The sequence below is a fragment of the Musa acuminata genome, chromosome BXJ1-9, assembly GCF_036884655.1.
Source record: "Musa acuminata AAA Group cultivar baxijiao chromosome BXJ1-9, Cavendish_Baxijiao_AAA, whole genome shotgun sequence".
In the NCBI taxonomy this organism is placed as follows: Eukaryota; Viridiplantae; Streptophyta; class Magnoliopsida; order Zingiberales; family Musaceae; genus Musa; species Musa acuminata.
In genome coordinates this window covers 553642-569131 of record NC_088335.1, presented here as the reverse complement: position 1 = coordinate 569131, position 15490 = coordinate 553642, and the positions used below count along the sequence as shown (strand labels likewise).

The 15490-nt window shown below is 41.1% G+C and overlaps 2 protein-coding genes and 1 long non-coding RNA gene across 7 annotated transcripts; 1 reads left to right on the top strand and 2 right to left on the bottom strand.

Annotated features, from left to right (window-relative positions):
* Positions 1-460: 460 nt before the first annotated feature.
* On the top strand, positions 461-5435 carry LOC135592267 (protein Dr1 homolog). Of its 3 annotated transcripts, none has more exons than XM_065081629.1 (6): positions 461-730; positions 944-1068; positions 2650-2739; positions 3482-3576; positions 4937-5005; positions 5112-5435. In XM_065081629.1, exons 2-6 carry the CDS (start codon positions 1008-1010, stop codon positions 5268-5270), a joined length of 474 nt encoding a protein of 157 aa, XP_064937701.1. In that variant the 5' UTR covers positions 461-730; positions 944-1007; the 3' UTR covers positions 5271-5435. The 3 variants fall into 3 exon arrangements, with proteins under 3 accessions (XP_064937701.1, XP_064937702.1, XP_064937703.1); XM_065081630.1 differs by having other exon boundaries at positions 937-1068; XM_065081631.1 differs by lacking the exon at positions 944-1068 and having other exon boundaries at positions 462-730.
* Positions 5436-6066: 631 nt separating this feature from the next.
* On the bottom strand, positions 6067-8298 carry LOC135586854 (piriformospora indica-insensitive protein 2-like). Of its 3 annotated transcripts, none has more exons than XM_065081627.1 (3): positions 7909-8298; positions 7592-7798; positions 6067-7315 (listed from the first exon to the last, which is right to left on the bottom strand). In XM_065081627.1, the coding sequence occupies exons 2-3, from the start codon at positions 7796-7798 to the stop codon at positions 6083-6085; spliced, it is 1440 nt and encodes a 479-aa protein (XP_064937699.1). In that variant the 5' UTR covers positions 7909-8298; the 3' UTR covers positions 6067-6082. The 3 variants fall into 3 exon arrangements, with proteins under 3 accessions (XP_064937699.1, XP_064937698.1, XP_064937700.1); XM_065081626.1 differs by having other exon boundaries at positions 7982-8298; XM_065081628.1 differs by lacking the exon at positions 7909-8298 and having other exon boundaries at positions 6067-7418; positions 7592-7710.
* A 474-nt stretch (positions 8299-8772) lies between these two features.
* On the bottom strand, positions 8773-10045 carry LOC135592268 (uncharacterized). The gene is made up of 3 exons (XR_010478973.1): positions 9945-10045; positions 9426-9828; positions 8773-8972 (listed from the first exon to the last, which is right to left on the bottom strand). It is a non-coding gene; the product is annotated as an uncharacterized LOC135592268 (long non-coding RNA).
* Between the last annotated feature and the right edge of the window lie 5445 nt (positions 10046-15490).

The following is a 15490-nucleotide window of genomic DNA, read 5'->3' as shown; positions in this document are numbered from 1 at the left end:
AGAAAAGTTTATAGGATAAGATAAATGGAGATATCATCACCACCGAATTAATATTTGAAGTATGGAATTTAAAGAACAAGATTATTAATCCTGCGATAGACGAATTAGATATGCCATCAAATTAATAATATTTTGACATGTAAATGGATTTTTTTTATTAAAATTAATAAATAAATCGGCATCAGAGAGTTCGAATTCTTATTCGTCGGTGACCGGATCGGATCCTGGTGGGAGTTAAGGTCCGCTCATCGATCTTAAAACCGAATTCTTATTCTTCGTTGGATTGGATTTGCATCCAACCGGATCTTTATTTATCTTAGAAGCAATGGTGGCGCCCGATAACCTAAAATCTAATTCGGATCTTAAAAACCGTAGTATTTAAATCCGATATGCGACCCAAATCGATGGATCTCGAAATTGGCCGAAAGAGCCCGATAAATATGAACCGTCCGTGGCCCCTATCCCACCACCTGGTCTCGACGTCTGACTCGATCCGGCCTCCGCAGTGGCCCCGGTCGTTCGATCGATCGATCCCATCTTGTTTGACTCGTCCTCCTCTCGATTCTTCGCTGTTCCCCTGTTTCTTCTCTGTCGAATCGTTCTTCGATCGATCCGGTATCCGCGCGGAGCGAAGAGGAAAAAAGAATTTACATTTTATTAGGGTTTGATCGGAAGATGGAGCCGATGGACATCGTCGGAAAGTCGAAAGAGGACGTCTCGCTCCCGAAATGTGAGTTATTTGTCCCGATGATTGATCCCCCGAGCTTTTGTTCTATTCTGTTTGTTTCTTTGTCGATTATGTATAGCTTTCGGAATAGGTATCGTCCGTCTGCGTTAGGGTTTGTTACTTATCTTAATATTCAATTGGATTTTATAATCTCGTGAAAAGAAGATGCATAAGCTAATCAGTGGAGTTTTTATCTTAATTTTTCCGAGGATAAAGCTTTCGCTGGAAGTTTGCCGCTTCCGAGATTCCAGCAAGATGATGGGTCCTCTTTTCGCCCGACATGTTTTCAGGCAATGATACTAGGTCTTGGGTGTTTTACAAGGGGCTAAATCCTGGATCCGGTAAATATTATGCAAAATAATTATGGGCTTGAACCTTGTTTCGTCATTGACTTAATTTGTTATTATCCTAGTGTTCAAGTCTTTGGGTTAGGACCAAGGTAGCGAAGCACGAAATTAGCCATCTGGTATATCAGTCCCTCTGTTGCAAGACAGTTGTGTTTTCAATGTTATGTTCTTATAGTAATAACGTTCCCACCATTAGCATGTGGAAATAAAAGGCTCCAGTGTTTGATCTTTCCTTTCTTTAATGATAATTATTTTTTTGCCAAAATGGTGGCAGTGACTTCATACTAGAAAAAAGAGTGACAAATACATGTGGCTGGTATTATGGTTTTGAAGAGATGGTTACAAATTTGCGGTAAGATGAAATTCTTCACAAACCTCACTGAAGAGTCTTAGAAGAGGAACCAGTTGAAATCATAGGTGTGGTCTTTTGGAGAAACATGATCCCCTATGATTGACATAGGTGGCTTTTTCATTCATATGTAGTTGCATACAACTTTAAGAAGCTCTCATATATCAGCGGCCACTATCAATGGCTCTCTCTCATCTCTGCTCAGAAAGTGAAAACTTATGGTTAGCAGCTTCCTAGTTACTTTGCAAATACAAGATTATTGGCTAACTACATGATGATTTTATTAATACACTAGTATCCTATTCATATTCTCTCTTAGTATGCTTTTTTGTTCAATTTCCCATGTCTTGCTTGCCTTGAACTTTTTTTTCTTCCCTGAAATTCTGACACTTCGAAGTTCAAATTGGTTATTTTAAGCATTACTCTGGTGTTCAGACTTGTTCTTTTAAGCATCCTACAAAGGGATATAACCTCATTGATATGGATTTTGTAGTTTTGCTGAGAAATCTGGGGCCATGTTCATGATTATTTCTTATTCATACATGAATCATTTTACTGGTTTCCTAAGTCTAATCATGATAGCTCTAGCTTTGTCATGATCTAAGTATCTTTTGTCCATTTTAGAAGTTAAGAAAATTTTACTAGGACTTGTCAGATTTGTGTTCATGTATTTTCATTGCAACACATGAATAGCTTCATTGCCTTAGCAAAAGGAAACAGCAAGCAACTCAATAAGGATCAGTGATTTGACGTTTGCTGACAAGAAGTTTATGCAACTTATGGTTCAGAATAGCTTATGTGATTGATGCTTGAAATTATTGCTCTGTTTCCTTTTACTCTGGGTTTTGCCCTTATTGACCTGTAGTCTGGATAAATGAAGACACCTAAAAGGACATGAGTGTCACTAATTTTTAATATAATGCATGTCACCTGTTTTGGAAGAAAAGTGCTTATGTAAGATCTTAGAGAAAATATCTGACTTCAACAAACTAACAATTAGAGAAGGTTGTAAAATATAGCATTTTTGCTGCTTCTGTTAATGAATGAGCTCTTGTCTTCCCAAGTCTGTGGTACCGTAATTCGCCTCTTTCGTTGACTCTTTTGAATTGTATATACTAATCTCCTTTCAGATCCTACGGCTAAGAAAGACACCTTTTCAGTAAAATGAACTTCATCCTTGGATTTCAAGTTAATGTCCTGAACTCAGTGTTTTGGTTACTTTTCAGCGACAATGTTCAAGATTATTAAGGAGATGCTACCACCTGATGTTCGTGTAGCTAGAGATACTCAAGATCTTCTTGTGGAGTGTTGTGTAGGTAAGCAAAATTTATAGGCCATTCTATGGATTTCTTTCATTTATTTCTACTGCAAGTTTTTGATCCTTGTTTGCTTTATGAACAACAATTGAAAATTATGTAGAGATTTTAACAGGCAAATTTATAACCAAATTTATAACCCTTCTCACATTTTTTTTTCCTCTCAAGGAAGCAAATATCCCATTGGTGGATATCCTTTAAACTAACTCAGTGCCTATGATGCATGTCAAATAACTTCAACTTTTTGTTTGGAAGATAAAGAAAAGCATACCTTTGGAAACAAAAGGCAGTATGATGTGATGTCAGTATTCAATTCCAGCCACCTATTTTGTATTTTTCTTGCTACTGAGCCATTGATAACATGTTACATTTATAATTAGACAAAGTACATGAACAAGGGAGCAAAAATCACTTTTATGCAACCTGCGGTTGGACATCCAGTCTATCTTACAAGTAAGAAAGCAAACAAGAGAAGTTAAGTAACTTTAAGAGGATATAATTTTAAATGAAGCGGTATTCTCCTAGTTCTGTCTTTTCTTGTTTTAATTTGTTTCTGTTCTTCTCTTTTACCATATTTTAGTTCCATTTGACACCTAATGCCATAAATATTATGATCTTTCTATAAACAAGATTTATATCAGTACAAGTGCCTTCTAGTGTGCTGGTCAAATTTATCAGTTGTCCCTCTTGTATTGTCTTGGTTCTACTGATTAAGTTTTTGAGTATTTATCATTATCGGCAGAATTTATCAACCTTGTATCTTCGGAGTCCAATGAAGTATGTAATCGGGAGGACAAAAAGACAATTGCACCAGAGCATGTGCTCAAGGCTTTGGAGGTTGTTGATTGTTCTACACTTTCTCCTATATATGCTGCATATATTTTTCTTTTTTTCTTCTGTTTGAATTATCGCCACTTCTTATTTATAAAGAGTTATTCTAATGTTGTCTTGGGTTTATTCTTTGCTAGGATGATAAGAATTTTAGCATGTAAGATTTTGATTTAAATGTTGTATGACTATCTTTGTTGACTTGTCATGGATGATTCTAGGTGCTAGAGTTTTAATCCTTTCTTAAGTTTTGTTCTTTTCGGATTTCAGCAGCACTTTTCTTTTTATAGACACAACAATGTAGTTGAATATTCTTGACATGATGTCCAATTTTACATATATTTTTTCTGAAAAAATGTTCCTTTAGAATAAAAAAATTGAAGACCACAATTTTTACGGTACTTGGAAAGTAAGAATTAACTGCAGAACAAGTAGCTCATGTTGGCCGCAAGAAAAATATGATATACGGGCAGAAAGATGCATGTGTTGGGGTGCATCTATATTGTTGATAGGAGGGAAGGGGCAATTGAGTAGCTTGGAAAAGATTGAAATCACTTGCAACTCTTACACGGTGTTATAACAGGGTACTCGGGTGCTCACCTAGGTGCCCAGGAGAGGCAAGGCGAGGTGAGGCCCGAGCGCCTCAAAAATCTTCGGATGGGGTGAATTTAACCTAAGGCGGCTTAGGCGAGCGCCTGGGTTGGCCCAGTCACATCGAGTGATATCGAGCCCAATCCAGCCTGAGTCAAATGACTCAGTCAATCGGTCAAATTCCTTCCCTCTACCTACATTTGTGTCCACCCAGTGTCCTGGTTTTGTAGAGACATTATTTCATTAACAGAAGAATTTGATGGGTCTATACATAAAATACTCAGTCTACATGTTCTTGGTCGCTCTCTCATGGGCAAATGTGGGACCAAACTCTACCTGCAGAAACAACCAAGTTTCTTATTGGTTAATGTCTTGATAAATGGTCCTGGGTGTTGGCCGTGGATTTATTGCATGCTGTGTATCTAGAATTATAAAGAATTGAAAATATGAAGAAATGAAGTAATGACAGCTCCTTTGGAGACAAAAAAAACTTCTTCCTATTTTTGATTATCCAATTTAATCCTTTTTCTTTACATTTTAATCTCCTTGAGCTTGCATACAGAATTGTTGGTATAATTTTTCAAGAAACTAAGCATTAAAGTAACCACAGTGCAGATTATCCTTTGTTAAAACATATCACCGTACAATGAGCAACAGAGTTGGAACTTTTGTTTTTAGTATTATGAGATGCGTCCTTAACAGAAACTATCTCATGTCTGGTGAGGCCGATATGTATCCTAGCACTCTATTTTATCCTTTAACAGAAAGTATGTACCAGGTTCTTGGCTTTGGTGAGTACATCGAGGAAGTTTATGCTGCATACGAACAGCACAAGCTTGAGACCCTGGTAGGTTCGTGGTTAATTTTCTGTGCATTATTTGTTTTGAGTTTCTTTAGGTACATATATATAGATATAGATTTGCATATATCTGTCTTCTATCTATACTGAGCAGGATTCACCTAAAGGTGGTAAATTTGGCGGTATAGAGATGACAGAAGAAGAAGCGTTGGCGGAACAGCAGAGGATGTTTGCAGAAGCCCGTGCGAGAATGAACAATGGAGTGAGCATGCAAAAGCAGCCGGACTCCGATCACAACCTGGAGAGCCAATGATGGAGCCCCGGGCATTTGCGATCGGCAAAGCAGCAGCCTCCAAGTGTTGCACAATGGGCTAATTGGGTGACTGCACGTTTGTATATCTAGCTATCGACTCCGACAATATTGCCTGATTATTTAGCAGTACAGTTTAAGTACAACAGAGTACTGGTGTTTCCTTGAGCTTGATTTCTTGTGTCCTTCTTCACTCCCCCCAAGTGTGTAGTTTCCCTATTGGTATTTTTCCCAACCACAGTGGTGCCAAGTTTTAGCATTGGCCGAACTCCTCTGTCGACATGCATCAAATATTCTTGCCAACCATCCTGCATAAGGTTTGGTTGGTATCTTCAAACCATTCCTTACCGCAACACTCCTTGAGAATTCCCAATCCTATCCTCAAAGGTATAGGTATCATCACTGCATAAGTCCACATCCGGTTTGCTACGAGTATTCTCTCTCTCTTGATGATGGGCTAAACGGAAAGATGGGATATGCAGTGAGAACTAGCAGCAATGACTGACGTTTTGTTCTTTCAAAAGTGAAATAGGTAATCTCATCAATTATCGGACTGCGATTTAGTGGATTAAGCTCCGGTCGCCTGCTTTTGATCAGCCCGCCTCGTCGATCACCGGTTGTTCCTCAGAAGCTTCTCGTGCCCGCCGACAACGTGAGTTTAGAGGTCCATCCAATCTATATAACACGGGTTAATTACTCTACTGCTATTAAGAAGTGTTTTTGGGCAGTTGTTTGTAGCGTGGGTTAAGCAGGACGGACACAAAGCGCCATCCGAGATGTTTCCTTCCCCAACCAGCCAAAAAAAAGAAGGTTGTCTATGGATGCATGATTAAGAGCGTCTCCAACAACATGACCAAAAGAAGCGCGACCACCGACTCTCGAACACGTACTCCCCACCAAGCACTAATTGAAGAAGCCGGTAAGCCAAACGAGGTCGACATGCTCCAACTCTTACCGGGGTTCCCATCGTATGCAGCCTTGTCTTCTGGATTAGACGTCGTCTGCTGCGCTTGTTTGCATTGTTCTACGCCTGTCGGCATACCCACTGAACCATGGCAGAGGTATGGGTTGTCCCAAAAAGCGGATCTCCTCCCCATTCTTCGGTAGAACTCGTCGGAGAACCTGAGCTCCCCTGTCAAATTGTTGCCATTGAGATAGAGCGCAGTCAGAGAAGGCAAAGTCGCAAGCTTGGGGGAAACGCTGCCGGAGAGCCGGTTGTTATCCAACGCAAGGAACCTTAATCTCTTCAACCCCGCGATCGATTCTGGAATTGCTCCGCTTAAGTTGGCACGAGAAAGGTCCAGGGTGGTGAGGTTGGCGAGGTTCTCCCACTGGACTTCCGATAGACTCCCGCCCAATGGGTTGTCGGAGAGGAGCAAGTCTTGGAGCGAGACCATGCGGTGCAGAGTATGAGCCCGAGCCAGAACACCGGATAGCTCGTTGTTTCTGAGGTCGAGTAGAGTAAGACTCCCGAGGCTTCCGAGCTCCGATGGGATACTCCCATTTAGGAGGTTGTGACTCAGGTCTAGCTTTAAGAGCGAAGCAAGATGGCCGAGCGAGGAAGGAAGAGAACCGGTCAGAGAATTCCTGCTCAGGTCTAAGATCAACAGCTCGGCCATGTTGCTCCCAAGAGAAGCCGGGATGTAACCGCAGAATCGATTCCCGGCGAGCGCTAGCCTTTTGAGCCGAGCCAGATTGCCGAGTTCCCGTGGCAACTCGCCAGACAAGGAGTTGTCGACAAGCACCAGCGACTGCAGTCTTGTGAGCTGAGCGAGGTCGGCCGGGACTTCACCGACGAGGCCTTGATTCGATCGAAACTCCAGAGTCTCCAAGCTTCCAGCTAGCTTCTCCCAGTGGCGCGAGGGGATGGTGGTCTGGCGATGCGAAGAGAAGCAACCCAAGAAGGAAAGCCTCCTGAGTTGCTTCAACTCGAATAGCAGTGGACTAAACACTGCATCCTCTGCGCATTCGAGTGAGCCGTCGAGGAGCGGACCGATGCTTAGGCCGGTGACGTACCACATCCCGTCAAACAGATCGCATGACACTCCCTGTAGTCAGCGTTCATGGCGAGAGGAGGACTTGTATCAGAATCCATGATCGGATTATTAAGGTCGATCATCAAACTATCATCGTTAAATGAAAAGAATCAACCTACAAACCAGAAATCAAATTCCGAGCTAAGGAGAGTTCAGTGATGCCTTCACTTGACAACCGAAGACCGGAATCAAACGATTCAACTCTCGTAAGGAGTTGGTTCTATGGAAAGAAAAAGAAGTTTGAACAGAGGAAATAAGACATGGCGATTGTCTACCAAGCGCAAGTACCTGGATTTGAGTCCATCCGCAAGGGTCGGGATAAAGTTGTGAACCATTCCACCGTTTACCAACAACGTCTTGAATAACTAAATACAAAGCTTCTTGCTCTGTCCTCTGCATGGGAGCTATGGACACTTCTCCTTCAGATGATACATGGAAGAAGATAAGGAGGAGCGAGAGTGGAAGAAGAGCCCAACTAGAAGTGCTTCTTCTCATCTGTAATAACGAAACGAGAGGATTAGGTGACGAGGGGAGTGCAAGGCGAAGACCTGTGTCAGTCAACTGAGAAGGAGAAGAAGCATGAAGAGAAAGCAGAGGAGTTTAACATTAATCAAAGAAGCGAAGTCAAAGAGTAGATCTGGGGAGGAACATCGAGGGGGTCGGAGCAGGAGCAACTACCTTCACGAGACACCAACAAGGAAGTGAGACTATTATTGATCAAGGCGACACAGTGTGCGACAGTCGAGAAGAGGCACAGCCTCCCTCAATAATCTCACATTAGCAGAAGCAAGAAGGAGAATATCAAAGAATGATCGCAGGAACAGGAAACCTGCAACTCCTCAGGACCATCAAAAACCAAAAATAGAGAGAGGTGACTGCAAAAGACGCTCGGCCACCAAAGGAAGAAGAGACTATGTTGGAGCGTTCTCCAAGAACTAGTGCGGGAGGCAAAAGCCAACAGGGAGAGAGTCGGGTCTCAAAACAGAAAGAGCTGAAAGTAGAACACAGTGAGAGTGAGAGAAGTGAAGGGTTGATTGATGTGTAGAAATGACTACGGATGAAGGGTCGATGTAGAAATGACAGCAGACCAGACTGAAAGCGAGGGGAAAGAACCGTGAAAGACGTACTCTTGGTGAATCGGAGGTGATTAGGTTTGCTATCGGGGACCGTCTCACATGCATGATGTGATAGCAGAAACAGAGAGCAGATGGGCTGGTTTCATCTTGTGGAGGACCATTTTTCACACAAGTATACTCCCTCTTTGCTACATTGGCCAAAAGATGGTATATATCTCGAGTAGAGTCTGAGATACGGCATCCACTGTTACCTAAACAGAGAACCTTAATTGACCTCAGAAGATGAAATTAATTACAAGAGACTCTCGATGCAGGCAATTAGCACTGCCATTACATCGCCCGCCTTCTCTTTGTTCCGAGACGAAAAAAGAAGAAACCCAGTGTTTTGGACTCATGCAAGCATGCATGATAATTATTGGTGTGTTTCTTTCAGTTAATAACAAGCATACCTGCTGATGCACGCATCGTATGATTTGAGGTTGTTTGCTCGCTCGTCATTAAAATCCTCGGGATGCTTCCGGGTTGGACAAAGACAAAACATAGTGTGATATGGACCATCGGTGAACTTTTCCTTTACCCTCATCCTATTCCTTCTGTCAGAGTCATTCAAAAAAGCTACGAGTAAGCTTTGCAAGAGTCAAACAGTTTACAACAAAATAAATAAAGAAGAATAAAGTTTCCCCAGCATTGCATATTTAGAAGTTGGGAGAAGAGACTTCCCAACCAAATAGTGTGTGTGAGATAGATACTTCAGCCAGCAAAAATAAAAAATAAATAAATAAAAAGGCATACTTCCTAAGTTATTAATCTCGGAAAGTTGCTCACAAAAGCTGGATTTGATCTTGTCACAGGTAATAATTCACACTCTAAAGCCAAAGCAATGCATATTTAAGCTAACAGAGTAGTGACAATTCTAATTTGTGACTCGTATGATAGCTATTAGAATATACTGGGAAGACAATGCAGGTATAAAGCCTTCAGCATTCTTAAACAAGAGCTACTACGATGAACTTCCACAACAACAAGAAATAAGAGCTCATATCTACCTGCATCGGCTGCGCGGAAGCAGTAGGGGAACCACATGGTCGTATGATGCCCCAGACAGAGCTTACCATCGCATTGCATCGCATCTGTTGCTCTGGACCACCCTCTTTGCCCTTGAATAAATAAAGAGGTGCAGTAGAAGGCCGAGTCCCTTTCCGTCCCGGCTTTATATTTGGCAGGTTGCTTCCAGTTCCCAAGCTGTGGTTTTTGTCTTTGTATGGATGTACGCGAGCACTGAGTGGGCTTTGCATTTATTCCTGTGATGCCAAGCATTTAGACTCCTCTTTGCACGACCGGAAGCAGAAATTACATGACAAATGTAGTCGGTCGATCCTCGCGAAACCCAAATCCACCGCTGCAATTAAAATCACATGAACTGTGAGGCGCTGCTTCAACATTTGACGCCTGCACTTTGATCGCCCGTACCATGATGCAGAAGAGAAATGAGCATGTCTGCTTTTTCTAAGCATAGGCTTCGGTGCAGACACTGTGTAAGATAAATCGTATGAAAATGTACTCACAGAAGCAGAGAAACCGAGCCGGAGACCGCCATCTGGTTTGGCAATTTACCGGTGCTACATTCTCAGAGAACAACGTGATCATCAAGATCCGGAGGCAAAGAGGGGTGGGTGGCAGTAGCACCTATTAGAATATGTGGCCTTTTATTGAATAAGATATATAATAGAATTGGGTTCCGTTGCGATATTTTAGCCAAGACTAAGTGAACGATTCGTCGGAGATATCCTTGGGAGGAAATCTTCTGAGATCTCATCTCATCGTAGACCCTCTGCTCTCGCCTATAAACGGATCTCATCTCATCGTAGACCCTCTGCTCTCGCCTATAAACGGACAGGATCTCTAGTGGTTGAGTGTGTGGTTAGTGTGTTAGAGTGGTTAGTGTGTTAGAGCGTCGCACCTCTCCGTTGAGGAATTCACGATTCGTCGGAGATATCCTTGGGAGGAAATCTTCTGAGATCTCATCTCATCGTAGACCCTCTGCTCTCGCCTATAAACGGACAGGATCTCTAGTGGTTGAGTGTGTGGTTAGTGTGTTAGTGTGTTAGAGCGTCGCACCTCTCCGTTGAGGAATTCAGTTATTCTCCTCGACTCTCTCCCCAAAAGCCCTCTCCCCAAATTCATCAATCTGTGTATTCATCAATCTGTGTGATCCTGTGAAAGGATAGGAAGAGAGGAGAAAGGGTCTACTCTTCGCACTCCCTGTAGATTCCGCAGCGCGATCGGATTAAAGACGGAAGACGGAGCCTGCAGCAATCTTGGATCACGGTGTGCTAAGCAGATCAAACAAGATCTCTGAACGGATGGCATCAAAAGGTACGTATCGTATAATTAGATCTATGTATTGAATTTCAATCCTGGCATATAGGTTAATTCCGCATAATTGATTTAGCATAATTACAGATTTTTATGCTTACAATTGGAGATCTGTAAATTAATTTACGATGCATAATTACCTTTATCTTCCAAGAACTGCTAAGCAGTAATGGTCACCGTCGACCTCGCTGCAAATCTGCGGTTACGCAAAGTAGCGTACGCATTACAGAACTCGTCTCATATGCGGACATTATAGAACCCCGTCTGTGCGACGGCATCACAGAACCCCGTCTGTGCGACGGCATCACAGAACCTCGTCCGTGCGACGGCATCACAGAACCCCGTCCGTGCGACGGCATCACAGAACCCCGTCCGTGCGACGGCATCACAGAACCCCGTCCGTGCGACGGCATCACAGAACCGAACTCCGTCCGTGCGACGGCATCACAGAACAGAACTCCGTCCGTGCGACGGCATCACAGAACCCCGGTCGCACACGGCCAGAATCCGTCCATGCGACGGTCGGCCGCACGCAGGCAGACAGCCCAGGTGGCGGCCATACGTGAGTTGGCCGTGCACAAGCGGCGGCCGCGTGCTGGCAGCAGCCACCCGCGGGTAGGAACCGCCGCAGCGGCACCGGCCGCGCATGAGCAGTAGCAGCCCCGCGGCGTCAGCGCCGTGACGGCAGTGGCCGCGCACAGGCTAGATCTATCGCTGGCAGCCGCGCACAGGCGGTCGCTGGCAGCCGCGCACAGGCGGTAGCCCGCAGCCGCGCACAGGCGGCAGCCGCGCACAGGCGGTAGCCCGCAACCGCGCACAGGCGGCAGCCGCGCACAGGCGGCAACCCGCAGCCGCGTACAGGCGGCCAGGCCGCAGGCAGCAGCGGCAGCGCCGCTCGCGCAGGCGGCGGCGGCGGCGATGGCAGATTAGGGTTTTGGCATATTTACGTTTTTACCATCGAGGCTAGGGTTTTAAAAATTATAGTTTTACCCTTTGCAAATATCGTAATTACAGTTTATGTTCTGTCAACATATTTACGGTTTTGCCCTCGGGTCTAATTTCTGCCAAATTACAGTTCTGCCATTCGCATATTTTCGATTTATATCTTATCAAATATTTCCGTTTTTTTTTATCATTATGAAATTGAGAAATTTAGGTTAAATTCTCAATTATAAAATTGATAAATATCATTTATTATAATTATGATTAATTTTAATCATGATTATATTTTTTTATTATTTGATTGGATTTAATTTTGTTAAAAAAAAAACTATAAATTATGGTTTATTTTATGGTTTTCTCATATGAATTATTCATTATATATGTGGTAAATAAAATTAAAATCCAATTATTGTTTTTGGAATTTTCATTTATTTATTCACATGTATATGCTTGAAATTATCATATGAGTTTTATTAATGTTCAATAATTATTATGGTTATTTATTATTGAACTGTTTTACATTATTGTTCAATAATTATTATGATTATTTATTATTGAACTATTTTGCATTAAATTTCAATAATTATTATTGTTATTTATTATTGAATTGCTTTGCATTAATGTTCAGTAATTGTTATGGTTATTTATTATTGAACTGCTTTTACATAAATGTTCAATAATTATTATTGTTATTTTATTATTGAACTGCTTAGCAAAATTAAAGAAATATTGATGAATATTATTTGTAATTTATTTCCTTAATTTTATCTGACTAGTAGCTGCCAAAGTGGCCTAGGATGATAGACTTTTGTGATATGAATTACAATAAAAGTTTTATCATTTATAGGACATTTTTATTTTATATCATGGCATTAGTCTTGTAGCCACCAAAGTGACCTGGACTAATGACTTATAAAATAATATTAAAAAATTAGTCCTAAATGATATTAAAGAAATAATATTCATAATGGCACATATAATTATGAGATTTAGATCATCTCAAAGGAGAATCTAATTCAATCCACATGAAAAGAAATTGGAGCCAAGAACTATTTCAGGATATTTTATTGGTTATCCAGAAAAATCCAAGGGATACAGATTTTATTGCCCTAATCATAGTATGAGAATAGTAGAATCTGGTAATACAAAATTCCTAGAAAATGGCGAAATCAGTGGGAGTGAAAAATCTCGAAGGATTAATTTTGATATTGAGGAGATTTAGGTTAATTCTCCCATATCATCTCCTGTCCGAGAGATTGTTGTTCCTCAAATCAATGAGAGTATTGATGAGGGTGAACAACAAAATAACATCCAAGAACTCTCACATGATGTTGATGTCGCCGCTGATGATCTTGTAGAACAATCACAATTGGCAGATTTGAGAAGATCTCAAAGGAAAAGGAAACATGCCATTTCTGATGATTATGTTGTATATCTACAAGAATCAGATTATGATATAGGAATAAAAAGAGACCCCTTATCGTTTTCACAAGCCATAGAAAGTAACGATTCTGAAAAATGGTATGATGCAATGAAAGAAGAGTTAAAATCAATGGTACAGAATGATGTCTGGGATCTCGTTGAATTGCCCAATGATTGTAAAAGAGTCGGTTGTAAATGGGTCTTTAAGACAAAACGTGACTCAACGGGCAATATCGAACGATATAAAGCCAGACTTGTGGCCAAAGGTTTTTCTCAGAAGGAAGGCATCGACTATAATGAGACTTTTTCTCCTGTTTCTAAAAAGGACTCATTGAGAATCGTTATGGCATTAGTAGCTCATTATGATCTTGAGTTGCATCAGATGGATGTGAAAACAGCATTTCTGAATGGGGATCTGGATGAGGAAATCTATATGGAACAACCTGAAGGATTCATAGAAAAGGGAAAAGAAAGTTGGGCTTGTAAACTTAAGAAATCCATTTATGGCCTTAAACAAGCTTCCAGACAATGGTATATAAAGTTTCATAATACCATTACTTCCTTCGGATTTAAGGAAAACACTGTTGATCAGTGTATATACCTGAAGGTAAGTGGGAGCAAGTTTATTATATTGGTCTTATATGTGGATGATATTTTACTTGCCAGCAGTGATCTTGGTTTATTGCACGAAACCAAAATATTTCTCAACAAGAACTTTAAGATGGTTGATATGAATGAGGCATCCTACGTCATTGGCATTGAGATATTCAGGGATAGATCTCAAGGATTATTAGGATTGTCTCAGAAAGGATATATTGATCGTATCTTGGAGAGATTTACTATGCAGCTTTGCTCAACCAATGATATGCCTATTACTAAAGGTGAAAAATTCAGTCAAAACCAGTGCCCAAGAAATGACTTAGAAAAGAATCAAATGAAGAATATTCCTTATGGATGCGCAGTTGGAAGTCTACTATATGCTCAAACCTGTACAAGACCAGATATCAGTTTTGCAGTTGCAATGCTGGGAAGATATCAAAGCAACCCAGGAATGGAACATTGGAAAGCTGCAAAGAAAGTAATGAGATATCTACAAGGGACAAAAGATTATATGCTCACATACAGGAGATCTGATCAGCTTGAAGTAACTGGATATTCAGATGCTGATTTTGCAAATTGCCTCGACAGCAGGAAGTCCACTTCAGGATTTGTATTTATGTTAGCTGGTGGGGCAATTTCTTGGAAAAGTGCAAAGCAATCGCTTATTGCATCATCAACAATGGAAGCTGAATTTGTGGCATGCTTTGAGGCCACAAATCAAGCTTTATGGCTGCGAAATTTTATCTCAGGACTTGGTGTGGTCGACTCAATTGCCAAGCCGCTGAAGATATTTTGTGATAACACCGCAGCAGTTTTCTTCTCTAAGAATGGCAAGTACTCTAGTGGTTCCAAGCACATTGAGTTAAAGTACTTGGTGGTTAGAGAAAGAGTCCAGAAACATCAAGTGTCTATTGAGAACTTGAGCACCACTATGATGATTGCTGATCCATTGACAAAAGCCTTACAGTGCAAAATATTCAAAGAACATGTTCTTAGAATGGGGCTTGTGAGCAAGTCATAAAGGATACGGTGATGCATGTTTATGTGGATGCTATTATTGACATTTTTAATAAAAGTTATCTGTTTCTGCTATCCTGTTTACATTTATGTTTATGCATATTATGGTTGAATGTAACAACAGGATTGTCTTGACAAGACAAATTACAGGGGTCATTATGGACTATGTTAGGAAAGACTAACAATGTTGTGGTACATAGAAGGGAGTATGACATTGATGAAATACAACCGCTATGACTCGCATTGATAGTTGGACTTAATATAGTATTATTGTATTTATTGGACTTATTGGCTTATTTTTTAAAAACATGGCCATGTATAAAATGTTTTTTCAAAATTTTTGGAATCCAATTAGGTAAAATTGTTTTCAAACAAATTTTGTTTTGTTTGTTTTGATTTTGTATCTCTTTTATATCTTATCAATTAATGGGCAAAGTGGGAGAATGTTAGAATATGTGGCCTTTTATTGAATAAGATATATAATAGAATTGGGTTCCGTTGCGATATTTTAGCCAAGACTAAGTCCACTACGGAACGATTCCTCGGAGATATCCTTGATGGGAGGAAATCTTCTGAGATCTCATCTCATCGTAGACCCTCTGCTCTCGCCTATAAACGGACAGGATCTCTAGTGGTTGAGTGTGTGGTTAGTGTGTTAGAGCGTCGCACCTCTCCGTTGAGGAATTCAGTTATTCTCCTCGACTCTCTCCCCAAAAGCCCTCTCCCCAAATCCATCAATCTGTGTGATCCTGTG

Coding starts and splice junctions, on each gene's coding strand:
- LOC135586854 (XM_065081627.1), bottom strand. CDS start 7,798: ATGAGAAGAAGCACTTCTAGTTGGGCTCTTCTTCCACTCTCGCTCCTC. Junction 7,316..7,591: donor GCGGATGGACTCAAATCCAG/GTACTTGCGCTT, acceptor CGCTGACTACAG/GGAGTGTCATGCGATCTGTT.
- LOC135592267 (XM_065081629.1), top strand. CDS start 1,008: ATGTTTTCAGGCAATGATACTAGGTCTTGGGTGTTTTACAAGGGGCTA. Junction 1,069..2,649: donor GGGGCTAAATCCTGGATCCG/GTAAATATTATG, acceptor GTTACTTTTCAG/CGACAATGTTCAAGATTATT. Junction 5,006..5,111: donor AGCACAAGCTTGAGACCCTG/GTAGGTTCGTGG, acceptor TATACTGAGCAG/GATTCACCTAAAGGTGGTAA.